This window comes from Lycorma delicatula, chromosome 5 (genome assembly GCF_047948215.1).
Source record: "Lycorma delicatula isolate Av1 chromosome 5, ASM4794821v1, whole genome shotgun sequence".
Taxonomy (NCBI): Eukaryota; Metazoa; Arthropoda; class Insecta; order Hemiptera; family Fulgoridae; genus Lycorma; species Lycorma delicatula.
Window position 1 is genome coordinate 148605369 of NC_134459.1, and position 19072 is coordinate 148624440.

The 19072-nt window shown below is 29.3% G+C and overlaps 1 protein-coding gene across 1 annotated transcript in view; it reads left to right on the plus strand.

The window, feature by feature from the left end:
- The window catches only part of LOC142325477 (neuronal acetylcholine receptor subunit alpha-7-like), a 909238-nt gene that overhangs the window by 638494 nt on the left and 251672 nt on the right, over positions 1-19072 (plus strand). The window contains exon 3 of the mRNA XM_075367292.1: positions 6179-6333. Within this exon, the coding sequence (XP_075223407.1) occupies positions 6179-6333 (155 nt within the window). The remainder of the gene's footprint in view (positions 1-6178; positions 6334-19072) is intronic.

A 19072-nucleotide genomic window follows, 5' to 3' on the forward strand; every position in this document is an offset into this window, starting at 1 on the left:
AGATCTCCGGTTCGAATAACGGCCAGGCATGGTATCTTTTCATACGCTGCCAATTTCCACCAGGCTGTTGATGCCCGCTTTTTCATAACAAAAAATAAATAAATAAATAACAAATATTGATCTAATTAATTTTTTTTTAATTGGTTTCTTTACCAAAGTTTTATTTCATTTTCATTTTTTAGATTTGGGTCAGTTCTTCTGAAATATTAATTGGCAATAAAACAAGGTAAAAAAAAAAATATAGTTTTTTTTCAGTCAATCATTATCACTATTATATTTTCTATTTAAGACCATTGTAGTCATTATTTTTTTAGTATATTTTTTATTGTAACTATCTGGCAAAAACTGGATATACTGTAAAAATTCTTCTCAAGAAAATTAGGCTTATTTAAAAATGTATTTTTGAATATATTTTTTTTAAATTTCTTTTACAGAAATTACGATACTAAAAAATTAGCAATTCAGACTGGAAGATGTAATCAATACAAGCGAGCGGATTACCATAGAAAAATCAAGATTCTGAGCTTTAGTTAACATTAGCCTAATTTTAATCAATATTGTAGAATTCACAAGCTAAAGAAAGCCTTTTTAAAGTTGAATGGTGTGTCTACAAAGCAATGATTGTAATAATTTCTTTTCTGACCGATGAATTTACCATTGAAACTTACAAATAAAGAGATACATACGTGGGAATATGAAAATGGAAATTTGTAGCGTATGAAAAATACCATGCCTGACCGGGTTTCGAACCCAGGACCTCCGGATGAAAGGCTGAGACACTACCACTCTTTCCGCCACGGAGATGATCGGCGGGGTTGATATTAATTTATATTTTAAACAATCAATTTCAATGAAAAATATTTTAGATTAAAACTACTTAGTTTTTATTGTTAGTTTTTCTGTTAATAATTTTCTGAAAGAAAACTGAAAATGTTTTAGACGGTATTGGAAACAATATAAATGTTTTTGAATATAAATATAATATATTGTTTTAGATAAAATTAAAATAACACAGTTTTCTATATCTAAAACAAAAAATTATTTCATTAATAGACTTCAAAAAAGAAAAGAGGTTCTCAATTCGTTTGTGTTTTGTTTTTTTTAATGTACAATATGCTACGCAATATCTCTGACAATTAGTAAACCGATTTGAAAACTTTTATTTTAATCGAAAGAGTTTACTTTCGCAGTGGTCCCATATAAATTTTTACCATATCTTAGGAAAAATAATTAAAAAAACCGAACGGCTCGACACCCTTAACCGCTGACCACACGTACCAGTACAGCGTTGCTCTCTGTTTCCTGTATGACTAGGATATTAATAAAAATACAGTTTATATTACCGTTGTTTAGTCTCTGTGGAAATATTCATGGCATTTCTTTTTCCATTTTTCTTCCTTAAATTTTTCCTTTATTTTTATTATTTTTTTTTCTTGGCTACTTTCCTCTAAACTCTATATTAAACCTATATTTAATATTTATTTATTTAGATTATTACTCTTTTTTTCAGACTTCCCATTGCTATTTATTTATTTGTTGTTCAACAGATTGTCCTCTGAATTTATAACAATTTATTCAAAACCGATGATTTTGGTTTCTTCGTTTCAAAACCAAACACGTAAACGGCTATCAGTTTGAGTAAAGGCTTTGATGTTAAAATATGAAAATTAGGGTCGAGATGAAATTGGAGATATAATCTACAGACCTCCAGTACAAAGTATATATTCATGGGCCAGATTTCCCTCTGGGTTTGGTTGCCCAATCTTCTACCTCGTTGCTCGGTTTAACAGAGGAACTTCAAGAAGGTTAAGTGGTGGAGTTAGCGAAAAGGGTGAGAGAATTCTCTTGCAAAATCCTAAATCTAATGATACTGATGTTACATACCGACGTATTTCACTTCCATTTGCCGGACTTATAATCCCAGTTATACGTAACTAGCCTCAGGTCAGCTTCTGAGGCCCAGTAATCAAAGAGAATATTTAAACTGCAAGGAAATCTGCCATATTAAAGATGACACTTAATTACTTAAGACAAATTTGAACTGAGAAAAACATTTTTGAGGTAAAATTTTATTTATTTTATAAAATAATAAATAATTTAAAGAAAAATTATTCTAACGAACTAGTTTCTGATAGAGTAGAAACTAAACTTTAAACATAACTTCTTTAATTGTTTGCATCGTAAATTTCAACTCGAAATAACAGCATTTTTTATTTTCAATATAAACCATCAATCTTTCTTTTTATTTTTATCCATTAATTTTTCTTTTGGAATCATATTCAACAACCTTAGGCTACTTAATATATGACTATCCTTCTTTATATAAGATTACGCTGTTAATTTCTTTTTTTAGTTCCCTAGTTCATCTTAAAAACTATTCTTTCTGTATTCTATCAACTCGTATAATTTTCATAATTTTTCTACAACAGTAAAATGTAATGATTATTTTTTTTTGTTTTCCTTGTTCACTATTTATCTATTTTTAATACTTTACAGTGCCACGGTCCACAAAATCATTTTAAAAATTCAATAATTTTCAAATCAGTATGTAATTCTCTTCTTTTCTATATTTTATAAAAGCTCTACTCATTGTTTTAGTATAATTTTACTGCTTCATAATTTTACCATCTAAATAACAAAATTCGGTTACTTCTAATTCATTATGTTCTCAAATCGTAATATTTAACTGCTCGTAGTTTACTTTTTTGTAACATTTTCGTTTCATTATTTCACTTCTGTTTACTCATATTAAAAGACCATGTCACCATTCTTGATGGAGGTATTTAAAAGTGGATATCTGTGGAATTGCATACATCATCCAATTCTCTCCCATAGAAATAGCTTGTGTATTCTTAGAGAACAACCTTTTATTCTTTTCTCCCCTTCTACAAAATGGGCTTATGGTATTATCACAGTACCCCATGTGTCTCCATTCGCGCCTTTATTGCTGGTCCCACGCTTCGAACTTATCGGGATTCTGCGTATTTTTTTATTTTATTTTTTTTATTAACCTCGACCTTGCGGCTGGGACCTGCTCCAAGGGCGATTCGTTTGTAATTATTCATCCCTGGACTATTTTTGGATTATTTAGATGATCTTAACCAACATCACGGACATCGCGTACCACGATCGTTCAGTCTGTAGCATCGTCCCAATGACGTTCTATAGAGTAAGCCCACCGAATTCTCTTCTACATGCTTCCCAATGTTGCAGAAACCAATCGCACACCAATACCGTGTGTTCCGCTGTGTCCTACTCTCCGCAGTAATTGCATTCCGCGAAGGGTCTCAAGTATGCCTTGAAACACCCGTGACCAGTAAGGAACTGGGTCAACTCGTACCCGAGTTCCCGGTGTTTTCGGCACAGCCACCTCTGGAGATTTGGGATCAATCTGTAGGTCCATCTGCTTTTCGTCGACTGATCCTATCTCTTCTGTCACCTGCGGCCAGGCGATGCCTTCGCATCCGTCTCACTCACTCCACTGTGAATTTCCTCCCTCTTCTGAACGAGCAGATCCAGGAGCGCAAGTCTGGCCACTACGTCGGCGGCATTGCCTGAGATGATCCTATACCCGAAGGAAGACAGCTCTTTCTACCCGGCTAGGAATTTCACGGATCCCTCTCCAGCGCGACGGCCATGCTAGGATTCCATAAAGTATCTTCGAGAGCATCGCCTGAGATAGGACTCTCCGCTTCGATGTGCGGGGACCACGGATGTTGATTATTACCTGATCGATCCTGGTAGCCGTTTTCTCGCCTTTACCCGACACTTCTTTCTACGTACCTCTGGAACGTGGCGTTCTTGTCTATTTTCACTTCATGCTATTTTACGGTAGAAATAGAGTGAACTAATAGTGAACAACCTTAAATTAACGGATAATATTTACTTTGACTTTGGATAACTGAAAAAGGTTCATTATTAAATACGCAAATAAAAATAATTATTTACACGAACAATTTTTTTTTCTTTTAGTAAAATATACTAAATACTCTACATTAAACTACTATTTATGAAGGGAATTACAAATTAAAACAATTAAATATCACTGTTCTTCCAAGTAAAGACAAAAATAGTACTGTGTTTAATGCTATTAAACAGACAATAAACATTAACATAAAACGATTTAATCACACTAATTACCATTTACGTTTTTCAGAGTAAAAGCAACATAGAATTTTAATGCACTCTTTAAAGCAAGAAAACTAAGCTTTTAAAACTACTATACATATTACTAATATTAAAGTAAGTTCTCATCTTTAAAAAAAATTACTAATAATTTATTTAATTTAAATATAATACTAATATAAATTTTACAAAAATCATGACAAGTTTACTAAAGAGATACAATAAAAGTGTCGGTTACTTTTCCTGTGACAAAATGTTTTTTTTACAATTCCACCCGTACGTAACTTTTGTTTTTTTAAATCTGTTAAAGTTTTAATTTTTGCTAGATTAAAGATGATCTTTTACGTTTTCGAATGAAATCCTTTTGTAGTCAAAGAATATTTCTTTCAGACAACATCAATGGAAGATCTTTTAAAATTAAAATAACATAGTTACTTAAATGACTTGAAGATATTTTAGAATAAATTAAAACCAGTTTTAAAAAGGTTCCTAAAATAAAAAAAAATAGTTTAATTCTTCATTAAATTGTAACCTTTTGAAATTATTAAAAACAAATTAACGGTTTAATAACGTTATTGGTAACTATCTATTTTTAATTTGTTATCGATTTAGAAGAGCTGAAATTTATAGAACAATCAAACAGTATTAACTTATAAAGCGTATTCTGATGTCTTTTATATTTTATTTTTAAACGGTTAATATTATTTAATAAAAAGAAAAGACGATTCTAATCGGATTACTTTTATAGTCTAGGTAAACAGAATGATAAGTGTATAACATAGGTTGAATAAATAAAAATTATTTTACTGCTATAACTAATTGTATTAAGCTTTAACTATTGTAGTCGCGTTATACACATCTTTGCTAATAGTTTAAAAGCTTAATAAAATCGAATGTAGACTTATTTTATTCCTCTTTGTATTATCTAATAATAAATGAAATTATATTTTAAAAACCTAATGGAGGTGGAAATGTGTTAGTCACTACTCATAGATATGAAGATCATTTGAAGGTGATAGTCTGAGGTTGGCAGTGTTTACAGAACTGCGCGATGAAACATAATCAGAGTTCTTTATCGTTGTTAATCAAGCGTTCAACATTTACCAATGATGGTATAAGAAAATATGTATAAAATGGAGTATCAAGAATAAAGCGTAGACCAGTTGGTCCTTCCACTGATTTTTTCTCCAACTTATCACGCGCTATTATAGTGTAATATGGCAACTCTTCATGTGTAGATGCTACTGGATTTTTTCCTGCATGGCCCTGTTTACTTCTACGTACTCTTTGGTTGTTGTCTCTTTTAGATGATTATATCAATCTCAAATTTTACTTAAATTTTTTTATTTCTTTTTTATTTAAATTAAAACAACAAAATATAGAATACTAAATAATTAATAGCGTTTTAAAATAATCAATATATTCTTTCATTAAAAAACATTACTACACGAGGAAATATCTAAGAAGACCTTTTACAAACTTGGATAAAAACAACTATTTGTTTTGATATTTGGGTTCTTTGGGGGTTTGGGATATTTGGGGTCTATTTGGTATTGATATTTTTTTTTTTATTTGGGGTGATTTGATTTAAATTGTCGTTAAACACCTACACATAAACTGAATATAACAACCCACCGAGTTGGTCTAGTGGTGAACGCGTCATCGCAAATCAACTGATTTCGAAGTCGAGAGTTCCAATTTCAAATCCTAGTAAAGGCAGTTACTTTTAAACGGATTTGAATACTAGATCGTGGATCCCGATGTTCTTTGGTGGTTGGGTTTCAATTAGCCATATATCTCAGGAATGGTCGACCTGAGACGTACAAGAATACACTCATACATAACATCCTCATTCATCCTCTGAAGTATTATCTAAACAGTAGTTACCGGAGGCTAATCAGGAAAAAATTGAATATAACAAACACTGAGTCTAAAGGTAAATTTTAATACTAATACTAATTATTTTATAAATTTTATAGTAACAATAAAATACGACATGCGATTAAATTATATGAAATATTATCCACATAAAATATATATTCTTGTGTTACAGGATGAAAAAAATCAAATATTAACTACAAACTGCTGGCTTACCCAAATCTGGACAGATCATCACTTGAAATGGAATGCTTCAGATTTTGGTGGAATAACAGTAATTCGTGTTCCATTTAATAAAGTGTGGAAACCAGATACAATTCTGTACAACAAGTAAGCGAATTTTTACTTAATTTTTTTTTTTTACATATATTTTTATTTGGTCAAAAAAAGTAAATTACGTAAGAAAACAAATTTCACGTTAAAATTCCAAGGAATTTTGCTATTAGAGATTATGAAAGAATAGAATAGAATCTCACAAAATATATTATACCCAATTGGCAGAGCACTCTTCCGTTATCGATGCCGTAAAGTGTAGAATAGAATGAAAGCTACAGTATTATAGAATCTTCAAAAATTATCTGAGAGTATAAATTCGATGAAACGTTTTTATTTCCTAGTTCTAAACGCATTTTAACAAAAATTAAGTCCTTAAATACAAGCAGATAAAAATGTTAGCTTTTCTTAAAACTTAATTCTAAAACTTTTATCGAGCATCTTTCCCTTTATCTGTTAATAACTTAATATTTTGTCAGTGAAAGATAGAAACAACAAAATAATATTCATAGTTAACCAAAAAATATTGTTAATTCAATAAATACAAAGATTTTTTTTTAAATTTCATAGAAAAAAATTGATATGAGAAAATGTCAAAATTAAGCTTTTCATGCTGAGGAATGGGCATTTTTTTTAACGCTTTGTAATAATTTATTAAAACAGCAAGATTTAACTTTTAATCGATTATGTCTTTTTAATTACAAGCTTTAAATTAATACGGATACAAATTTATACGGGCCCAAAAAATTTATACGTATATAAAATATAATCAAACTTTTTAACGGGAAAATTGGGAATAATAGAAAAGAGTAGTTAAGTTTCAAAAGACTTATAAAAAATTATTTTATTTTAATTTTTTATTTTATAATAATTAAGAAATGACATAATTTTTTTAGCAAAGAATTAAACAAAAATCTTTAATAAAAAAAAATAAACAATAATAGAAATTTCCCTGCTGCAAACTTCCTTCCCGCAATTTAAAATCTTCTCATCCTATTAAAATCAGTTATTTTTAAATCTGTATATAAAGAAGTTGTCTAATTTATCCGTTAATTAAGAATATAATAACTTACGTACTATTAAAAACTTATACTTCTAACTTATTACGTTAATAATAACTTATTAAATTAGGCAAAGTATAAGCAAACCATCACCGATTTGAAAGCCTGAAAAAGAGACATACGTGTTTGTTTACGAAACTGGAATTTTACTATAGGAGATTTAGGATTTCTTGATAAGCAATTAAGTTAATTGTAAAGCAACCAGGATTGGAGTTGATTCACAGGCACCCTCGGCCAACTGAAAAAACCCGGACTGTTCTGGTAAATCCCGGCGTCATTAGCATGGAAGATCTAGCAAGGATTTTAATTTTAATATCCACACCGATATGAAAAAGCAGAATCAAATATAAAAGAAGGAAGGGTGTAAAAAGGAGCACCAACTGTTGTTGTAGAATGGCAGGAAGAAAAAAACAACAAATTCTAAAGTGAAGCTGATAGCTCAGTCCAGGTAGCAGATGACCTGTTATCCACAATTTCTGAGCAGATCAGAACATTTTATTCGAATGGGGGGTAGAAAATTAATTACTGATTTAAACATTTAACTTTAAATATTTTTTCGCCAATAAAAACTGCTTTCTCCAAAATTAAACAGAAGTTTGAGAAAAGTCAGAAACATTTCACAGAAACAGCCTCACACACACTTAGCTGAAATTTTCTGATAATGCATTATAAATCATACAGCCATATCTTCAATAGAGGGTGTAAATTTTAAATTACTATTCATGAAAATTTTTAAATCAAAAAATATTTTTCTCATTTCAAACAAAATTGAATCTCATTTTACACAGGAATAATAATGTTTTTAAATTTCTTTTGAAAAAAAAAACGTAATCAATTACAACCTCTTGTTCTGAAGTTATTTAATATTAAATCCATCCTCATTATTTAAAACATTTAACTTTAAATATTTTTTCGCCAATAAAAACTGCTTTCTCCAAAATTAAACAGAAGTTTGAGAAAAGTCAGAAACATTTCACAGAAACAGCCTCACACACACTTAGCTGAAATTTTCTGATAATGCATTATAAATCATACAGCCATATCTTCAATAGAGGGTGTAAATTTTAAATTACTATTCATGAAAATTTTAAAATCAAAAAATATTTTTCTCATTTCAAACAAAATTGAATCTCATTTTACACAGGAATAATAATGTTTTTAAATTTCTTTTGAAAAAAAAAACGTAATCAATTACAACCTCTTGTTCTGAAGTTATTTAATATTAAATCCATCCTCATTATTTAAAACATTTAACTTTAAATATTTTTTCGCCAATAAAAACTGCTTTCTCCAAAATTAAACAGAAGTTTGAGAAAAGTCAGAAACATTTCACAGAAACAGCCTCACACACACTTAGCTGAAATTTTCTGATAATGCATTATAAATCATACAGCCATATCTTCAATAGAGGGTGTAAATTTTAAATTACTATTCATGAAAATTTTAAAATCAAAAAATATTTTTCTCATTTCAAACAAAATTGAATCTCATTTTACACAGGAATAATAATGTTTTTAAATTTCTTTTGAAAAAAAAAACGTAATCAATTACAACCTCTTGTTCTGAAGTTATTTAATATTAAATCCATCCTCATTATTATTAAAAACAAATTAAAATATAATACAGTGCGTTCGGAAAGTTGCTATGAATTGGAATAATGAAACTTTCTTAATTATAACTTTGAATTTTTATTTCATTATTTTATAGAAAAGGATATTATAATAACTGGAATAGTTCAAAAAAGGTGTTAAAAATGGCCTCCTCCAATAACAATACATTTCAATTTGTTTTGAAACACTTTAACCAGCTGATGTACTGGAATGTCTCGTATGTGTACTGTTATTACTGTTTTTAGTTTCTCAACCGTCCGTCGTCTGTTGCGATACACTGCTTGTTTTATTGTCCCCCACAGAAAGTAATATGGGAGAGTCAAAACGGGCGGTCATGCAGACCACAAACTTCTCAAAATTATTCATTTATCAAAGATATTTCGTGAAAATGGCATTGCCATTTTAGCTGTGTTCGCTGTGGTACGCATCTTGTAGAACCGAGATTTAATTTCTGATTGATTTCAATTTCTGTTCACCGACTATTGAAGTTTGTTAAAATAGCACAATAAAGATCACTATTAGCTGTATTTTCAAAAAAGATTGTACCCACAATGCGCGTTCTACTCACACCGACCCAGATTCCAGTTTTCGCTTCGTGTAAAGATTGTTCGTGTAATCTACGGAGTTTAGTTGTCGAGCACAGTCGTATATTTTGTGAATTAATATACCCTCCTAGATGAAGCGTGGTTTCAATCAATAAAAAAACGTAATATCTTGGATAACGTCGGAATTTAGGCCAATAAAATATTTAAACCACTGACAATAATTTATTCTTTTGGCGTGATCTGTAGGTTTCAGTTTTTGAATACCCCATTACTTTGTAGGGGAAAAGTTTCAGTTTTTTCTTAAAGCTTTACATGCGGTAGCAAGTCCGATATCATGTTGCGATGCTAGCTTTAAACAGAAATTTTTCGGTAATGGTTCGAACTACATTGCGGTGAGGAACAAGAGTATTTGGAATCTTTTCAGAAAACTTGTGTTTCACTAAATCAGTATACTTGTCATCTTCGCGTTCAACGAGAAAAATGCGTTCCTCTACCGAAAGAATCATTACATTTTTTTCAAGTATTGATCTCATAAACGAAACAATACGAACGAAACAAAGCACGTTCAACCAGAACTCAAAAAATGACATCTAGTTTACTACTGAGCAACGGCCAAAAAATCCACAGAGCAACCAAAAGAACAGAATGCACCGCATAATTCTAAATCATACTGCACAGCGACTTTCCGAACCCACTTTGCAAGTGGTATCTTCCGATCGAAAATGCATAAATTTTATGGCAATGTCTATGACAACATTTAAAAAATTATTTTTATATAATGCTAATTAAAAACAAATTTAAAATTATAAATTTCAAAAAAGTCTCATATTTACTATTTGTTTGCAAATATCCAATTAATTATAAGAGTTAATTTCATTTACTCACAGCTTTTTATTGTTTTTTTCCTCTTTCTCGATCAAAAACTTTCGCATCAATTTTTGTCTTGTCAGAACGTATACGTATGTACCTAAAATAAGCAAATATATATTTAATTCTATCTGAACATAATAATGCATTTCATAGATAGTCAAGAATGAGTACATATGCTGATAGCAGAATTATCAGTCCCAGCATTTTCTTAGATGGGTCAAGAGAAACCATGATCTGAGCAGAAGTTATAAAATTCACAGTTATAAATAAAATAAAGAATATTAATTATTTTAATTATTTAAAATATAAAGGTTGAAATAATGCTAAGATAAAATTAAGATTATAATGTAAAGAATAATTACAAATAATTCAAATTCAAATTCCTTAATGAAAATTACTGGGCGCATATTAACGTAAACCTTGAACTAGGTGACGAAAACTCTAGTTTTTATTAATACATTAATTTTTTTAATATATTAATTTAAAAATTCATCGAAAAAGTTATATTATTTTTTTAAATGTAAAAATATTTATAAAATGTAAATCCTGGATTAAAAACTAAGTTAAAAATGAAAATATAGAAAAGTTTCTTTACAGTCGGTAATAAAAATGTATAATAGTATCTACGTTTGTTTATGTTTTACTTTATATCAATCATGAAAAATTAATGAATACTTAAAGGTAATAAATAAATTAGTTTTTAATTTATACATTCATTCATTTGTTTTAAAAAGCAGAAATTTCTGCAAATGCTCTGAAGATAGATAGTAAGAGAAAATAAATATAATGATGATTTATGTTTATGAATGATTATATATTCTACTGCCATAACGCAATCATGTAGGCTATTTATTAGTAATGAACAAATAAAAAAATAAGTGCCAAATATCGGTTAAATTAAAAAAATTACATTCTATTAAAATTAATTAATTCCTTTACAACATTTTCCAATATATTAATCTACATTATTTTTTCTTTTTAGGAGAAACATTTCGAAAATCTGTTCATTAAAAAAATACATTATTCGCAAAATAATAAAAAGCATTTTCACTCAATACTGCTTTAAAATACGTATAACTTGAAATAGGAAACTTAACAAGCAAAAACAGGTTGAATCATTAATAAAATAATAAGTAGATATATAATCGGTTATATAGTTATATATATATATATATATTGTAGTTATATAATATATATATATATATTCTAGACGGCCTGTCTAGCCAGAACATTGACCCTAGGGGCTCAGGTCAGCCCAGGCGAATCCCGTAGCTCACGGGTTTTTCGGGGCCTCCCGGGTCCAAGCGGCCTACCCCATGAACGCTCGCCATTCCCAATTTTCAAGGGGGAACGGCGCTTGGACACCAGTAGAGCTTGCTTCAATCGTCATTCCCATCTGCCCAGAGGGCTCCACCCCATGGACCCCTGCATTGTACGTTATCCTTATGGTTGTGAGAATACTGCTGATGAATAATAATTACAGTATTCAGGCTTTATAGAAACCTGAAAAAGAAACTAAATTACAAAAGACAGAATAATAGTAACTTTCTTTCTTTTTCCTTGTTAGCCTTCGGTAATTACCGTTCAGATAATACTTCAGAGGATCATATATGTATGTATATGAGTGTAAATAAAGTGTAGTCTTGTACAGTCTCAGTTCGATAATTCCTGAGATGTGTGGTTAATTGAAATCTAACCACCAAATAACACCGGGATCCACGATCTAGTATTCAAATCCGTGTAAAAATAACTGACTTACCTAGGACTTGAACGCTGGAATTATCGACTTCCAGATCAGCTGATTTGGGAAGACGCGTTCACCACTAGACCAACCCGGTGGGTTAGAATAATAGTAACTACGATAACTAAAGTACACACACCTTTGATGACGAAAAATTCATAACTTATTTCTTTGTTATGATGGCAGAAATATAATAATGAAGTAAAAGGATTAATCTATATTTTCCTTTATAAATATCTTTGATTAACAACTTCATCCTTTATAATTATAAATATTTTTAATATCTTAACCTTCAAGGGAGCTAAGGCCACGGTCGATGGCTTAAAACCTTCCTTGCTGGAATAACACGAACATGATTTCTGCAAATTGATAAATTATAGGTCGGTTGGTTCTCGCGTGATGCGGTAACAAGCAAACAGACCAACTTTATATTTATATATATACACATTTCCGAATAACCGTGATCTGTTACATCGAGAGTGTTCCTGAGCATACAAAAGTTAGCCTTCAATCTACTACAAATACCCCATTTGAATTTTTAAAATGGCTTCCAGAGATATTATAAGAGCACCCCATTGAAGCTCCCAAAACAGCGCCAAGGGGCACCTGGTTTGTTACCAGTTGACGGTGATGATAGCTTCTATTCTAGATCTGATGATCTAGCTTCCCACGATGTGCTCGCATACCTCACTACTTTAGGCTCACACACAGCCCCCACGGGAAGCCCATTCTTATTAAACAGAATTTTTTTTAAGTTATTGAATATTATTTTATTTAACGTAAATTTAATCCTATTATTTTGGTAATATTATTTATTCCAGTTATTCAGTTCAAACCCAGCTCACATAGTGATACAGACTCACAGTTCATTAATTCAATTTATTAAAGTTTGTGCTTCAACCGGCAAATTTCCTCTACTATATTTATATACATATACATTAAAATAATATACATATATTTAATATATACATATATTTATATACATTAAAATAATATTCGAGATTTTTCGAGGTGAAATATATCTAAAAGCCTTCTCGGTTATGCCAAGAAACACGTGTATAAAAATTCCGTTACGATTGATCGAGTAGTTTTTTGTCCACTCCGAACAAACAAAATCCCTACTCCGCTTTATATAATAGTATAATATAATATTAATAGAATGGAGAATAAATAAAAATTGTAGTATTTCCAAAATTAAAACAATGTTTTCGAAATTATTTTAAAATAAAAATATTTCATTAAAAATACAAATATATTGGGAAATTTTGTCTAAAGAAATTTACATCTGTATAACAACTTTTCACTTAAACCAAATAAATATTAGTTTGATAATTTTCTTATGTTATGTTATGTTATATAATTTATGTTTGTAAAAATAAAAATTAATATAATCTAGCACAATATTGTTAACATATACAAAATTAAACTTTTATAAATCTGCTTTAAAGCTATTACATTTTCAATTCTCCTTTAAATTCAATTAAAAAAAAATCACTGATTATTATTAATTTTTTAATCGTTTAGAGCAATGTTTAAATTTGATCTATTTATTATATTTTTAATTTTAAACATGTAAAGTCGACCAACGTAATGGTTTTTTTCGTTTAATTTAAATATAAATAAAATGTGAGTAGACCGAAAAAATCGCTGCCCTTATGAAATATAACCATTAATGAAGCTTAATAGGTGAAAAATTTATTCAGATAAACAATAAGCAAAAAAATATAAACTATGTGAAAAGACTACCAACCGAGTTAAATCTCTTGGGTATGTTAGCGTATTTATTCTGTTTTACCTGACTTTTCTGAATCGATTTTCTTGAATTTTCACACGCGATAATGTTTTAAATACCAGAAACGTCACCAGGTTATATAAATATCATTACGCTATAATGTATCAGTAGTAAGCAATGATAATTTTCTTTTTTATTATCAAAAAAAAAAATTATCCAATTGGCTAGACTAAGTAATATTTCGTTCAAACTTCTAGAACAAAGTTACTTTGTTCTAGAAGTACTCTCAAAGGCGCTTTTTCCATAAATTAAAATTGAATCATGACAATCGAAGTGTTTATTTTTTTTAAATGAAAAGTAATGTTGAGCACTAATTTAATAACAGGAGATTAAATTTTTAAATCTCCTGCTAGGAATTAAAAATTCCCTGCAGGGAATTAAAAATTAAAAAACACGACTGCGAAAAAAAAATTGCTTTATAATATAGGATAATTAAAGAGAGTGCGGCTGATAATATAAGGGTATATGTTTTTATATAGCCTATGACACCGCCGGTAACGTAAGGATTCCAACGCAGGGCCAAACATCTAAATCGGTTCAGTCATTAATCTGCTACGGTGGAACATACATACATAAACCCTAAATATATTACACTCCATTTTGGGTAGTCGCGTAAAAATACATATAGATCAATAATCACAAAAATATATATAAATATATTTTATCAGAACATTCTTACAATGAACTACCAACAATATCTGAATTCTAAGAGTGGCAGAAAATTGCCATGAACTTAAAATTCATAAATAAATTAATTCATATAAAGCTGAAAGTTCTTTGTCTATCTGTATGTATGTTCTCGCATCATGCGAGAATGAACCGTCCGATTGCTTTCAAATGTGCAAGATCCATTCGTGATATCCCAGGGAAGGTTTTAAGCCATGAATCGAGGCCCTAGCTTCCTTGGGCTGAAGTTTTTAATCAAAGATATACATTAAAGAAAAAATAATAATCTTTTTACTTCATGTTATGTTTCTGTCCCCATGACAACAGAAATAGTTCGTGAAGTTTTCCTCCTTACAGGTATATACTTTAGTATACACCTGTATAGTTACTGATTTTGTAATTTATTTTCTTTTTCATGTTCCTATTAATCCTGAATACTTTAATTGTTACTTATCAGTATTATTCTCACAATCATAAGTGTAACGAACACTGCGGAGGTCCTGGCTAGACGGTAATGGCGAGCGAAGCGATGGTCTGAGGCTCGAGGCCTCAGACTGCCCTGGAAAGGCCGGAGCTGGTCGCGAGGTCAGCCCCAAGGGTCCAGGGGACAGAGGTTTCTGGCTAGACGGTCGGGCGAGCGAGGCGATCCCCGAGTCACTACTACACACACACACACACATATATATGTATATATATATATATATATATATATATATATATATATATATATATATATATATATATATTTATGTACTTTTACTTCTATAATATTATTTTTAGCCGAGTACAATCTTTCATTCTTTCTTAAACTTTGTTTTAAGCTGTTAAATATGATTTCAACATATTAAAGACACGACACTAAGCCTAGCTAAAAATTACAATTAAAAATTGAATTGTGAAGTAAATGTATTTCATATTACCTGATGATTCACAAAATACAATGTTAGAGAGTTTTCTTACATTAAAATTCTTTAAAATGTAAAAAAATAGTTTTATAATAGTTACTGAAAGGTTAAGTAAGTCTGTAATACATTCGTCGTGAGCGTTGCTTTTATTGTTGTAAAATGATAATACGAACAATGCACTGGAAATATTAAAAGTTTCTCCACACGTTCGAGTTTGAAGTAACATGTAATTTTTAAAATAACAGAGTTTTTTTCTGAAAGAAAACGATTTTTGACAATTGTAATTAAAATTTTTTTACCATTAATTTTTATTGAAATCGAATCAAATTTTTTTTCGATTTACTATATCTGTTTCATCATCTTTCTGAATTTTAATAGAATTTAATTGAATCTGAACTGTAGCAAAATAAAACAAAATAAAAATATTTTATTTAAAATAATTTTATGTTTTAACCAGTTCTTTTAGATTTAATTATATTATAAAACTTGCATTTTATAAAAACATAAAAAGGTAAGATGCTTATAACGGATTGTAAGTAAACACTGAACATTTAATCAATCAGTCTAATTGAATAAGAAAACAGTAAAACTTAAGTACATGTTTGGAATGAATGTAATACGAATGCGTTCACTAACAGGAATAGTTTAGGTAGTTAATACAAGGTGGCTTTGTCAAATATTCAAGAAAGTTACCACGTAAAAGCTACTAAATGTAACGAAACGTACACTTTAATAAATGTTTAAAACTACCCTAAAGTTCATTAATCCTTTATAATAAATTTATACAAACTGTTATTATATACTATATTTAATCCACAATTCTGTTAAATACTAATTCATAAATCCACACATAAAACACGCGCGCGCGCTGAATTAATCATTTAATTGAAACTGTTGCAATTTCTATTGAATATAAAATATTGAATTAATAATATGTTTCCATTCATAACTACGGACTCTACTTTCCTTTGACAGATAAAGTTGCAGTACCATTACCTCAAAAAAAATTGGTATCAATCAATCAAATACTGAGGGCATAAATAAAAAGTTAATTAAAAATTCATTGAGTATGGGGTTAAATTATTCTGGAATAATTACTTAACTATAAAAGTAGCATTAAATAAACGAATACATTAGCAGTTAGAGGGATTCAACTTTGTACAATTTACGTACAAATAATTTCATATTCCGTTTAATTTTACTTACTTTTACCAGTCACTTGATGTTTGTATCTTCCAAACTATGTCGTAATATGTTACTGTAAATATTTTGTAGATGGATTATTCTATTATTTTTTTATGGTATCGATTATTAGAGCTATTACATTTTTAGCTCAATAACAACGAATGTTGCAGAAAGCAACGAATGCTGCTTTCTGCAACGACACAAAGCTAGAGGTGGGTTGTAACCTCAGGCTAGTTTGTTGAATGTGTGGTGGACTTTGATTCGATGGATTGCCAATGGGTGAAGAGCAATAAATCTTGTTCCACTATTCTTAGCAATATATGGGTAGAAGGAGAATAGCGTAAGACCTAACAAAACAGCTGATAATGAATCGAATGTAATAAGATAGAATTGTCTCATAGGGCTAAGGTTACGCTTTTTGTCGTACATCTGGCATTATGCTAAAACTTATATTATGTGCTTTAAATTTGTCTTGAATTTAATTAATAATTTGCGTTTTTTTTTTTTTTTTAGTTTTTAAAACTCTTATCTTTCAAAATTAAAATAGAATGATCTTATCTTTGAAAGATAAGAAATAACACATATGATCGTATACAGATCACCTTAAATGAGAGTTACTATAGACTTTAGATATAATGTTTGTTGCATATTCCAGAGGAGAGGGAATGAGTAAACTGGCAGTAAACCAATTATCATTCAAAGATTTGGCACCTGGTTAACACTGTTCTACAGTTACTCTTAACACTAACATTCCATTGCAGCATAGCCTCAGCCTAGTGAGCATTTATTCATTCATTTTTGTAAGACATATTTTGTGGATATGAATGTGTGCACAAGCATGTATGTATTTGGAATAGTTGTATTTTTTATTTTTATAGAACGAAATCATTTTTGAATCAGTGTATACTAAACAGAAAGAATAAAAAAAAGCTTTTAATCTTACTGAAGTCTGTTCCAGTTAATTTGAGGGGAAATGAATAAATTTACACTTAAAAAAATAAAAATAAATATTATGACCAAGGTTTGTAGTATGAAGACCTATACTCTAATAACTCTAATAATCTTGAGTACAGACGGTGTCTATTTACTTTGACTAAAGCGATAAAAAGGATCAAGCCTTGTCTATAAAGTAACAATAAAGTAAACGAAATATAACTTCATCGGTTGAAGATAGTAAATATTAAGTTAGCATTGTTCAGTTCTTATGTCAAACTTTCATGAATAAAACACTTTTGAATAATTATGTTCCAATCTGTCAAAAAGTGATACTTTTGATGATAAACTTTTATCGAGTTTGAAACTAAGTTCCTTTTCTGGAACTCATTAGAAAAGGTAGATTAAGAGAAGAATTAAATTATTAAATACTTTAATATTAACAAGTTTGTTCTTTTTAAAATATTTTTGATTTTTTTTTATAATGCAATACTTGATGAAGTTTTACAAAATAAATTGGTTCATCATAAATTAAAAACAGGCTTTTCTCTCATCTATTTAAACTCTAATTTGTCGGTAATGTACATTCTCTAAATAAATAAATAAGGGATGTTTTTTAACAATGAATAATTTATATGTTACTTCCTACTAAAAATTTACTTTCAATTTAAACTAAAAATCATACCCGGCATTCAATTTAAATGTAACATCAATTAACACTGACACAATTCATCAACGAAAATGATCTCAAAATTGCTATAATTACTGAACTAGAATATAAGGAATTTACATATCATTAAGTGAAATTATAAAAAAAATTAAACAGCTAATATCAAGGAGTACTAAATTTTCGATTAGGCATTTCATGAATAAAAATGTTAACTAGTACTCCTCCTAGTACTAGATAAAAATCAATTTCAAGCACAGAAATCGCGTAGTTTAAAGAAGAGGCTCTTAGCTGAGAGTGTTTGATTCCCTGGTTGAGTCAGATGATTATATATATTTGTACCGTGTATGAACTAATCATACTGCTATAAAAATTTTTTAATTCTGTTACTAACCAAATCTATTTGTATAGGTAATGTCGCCTCAGTATAGTTACAGCGAATCAAATAAACATTTAAATTAAATTATAACTACTAGATTAAATAAGAGAAACCTTTGATGAAATAAAATTATCTGTGATCTGTGGGCCTGGATTTATTACATGATCAAAAGAGCAATGTACCCTTTCACTTTAAATCAACATATCACCACTGATATGTCTGTCACTGGCAGCCCTCATTACAGAAATTGTAATTTCATAATCTTTATTTTAAAATTGCCCTTTTTTATAAGTAAGCAGTGGATATAGTTGATAGGTAGACAAATTGTTGTTATAAAGTGTAACTATTAACTCTTTCTGTTTGTAATTAAAGAAAATTTTAGTTTTCAGATTTTAATTAAGAATAATTATTTTTTTAATTATTATTAGGACAGTATATTTAA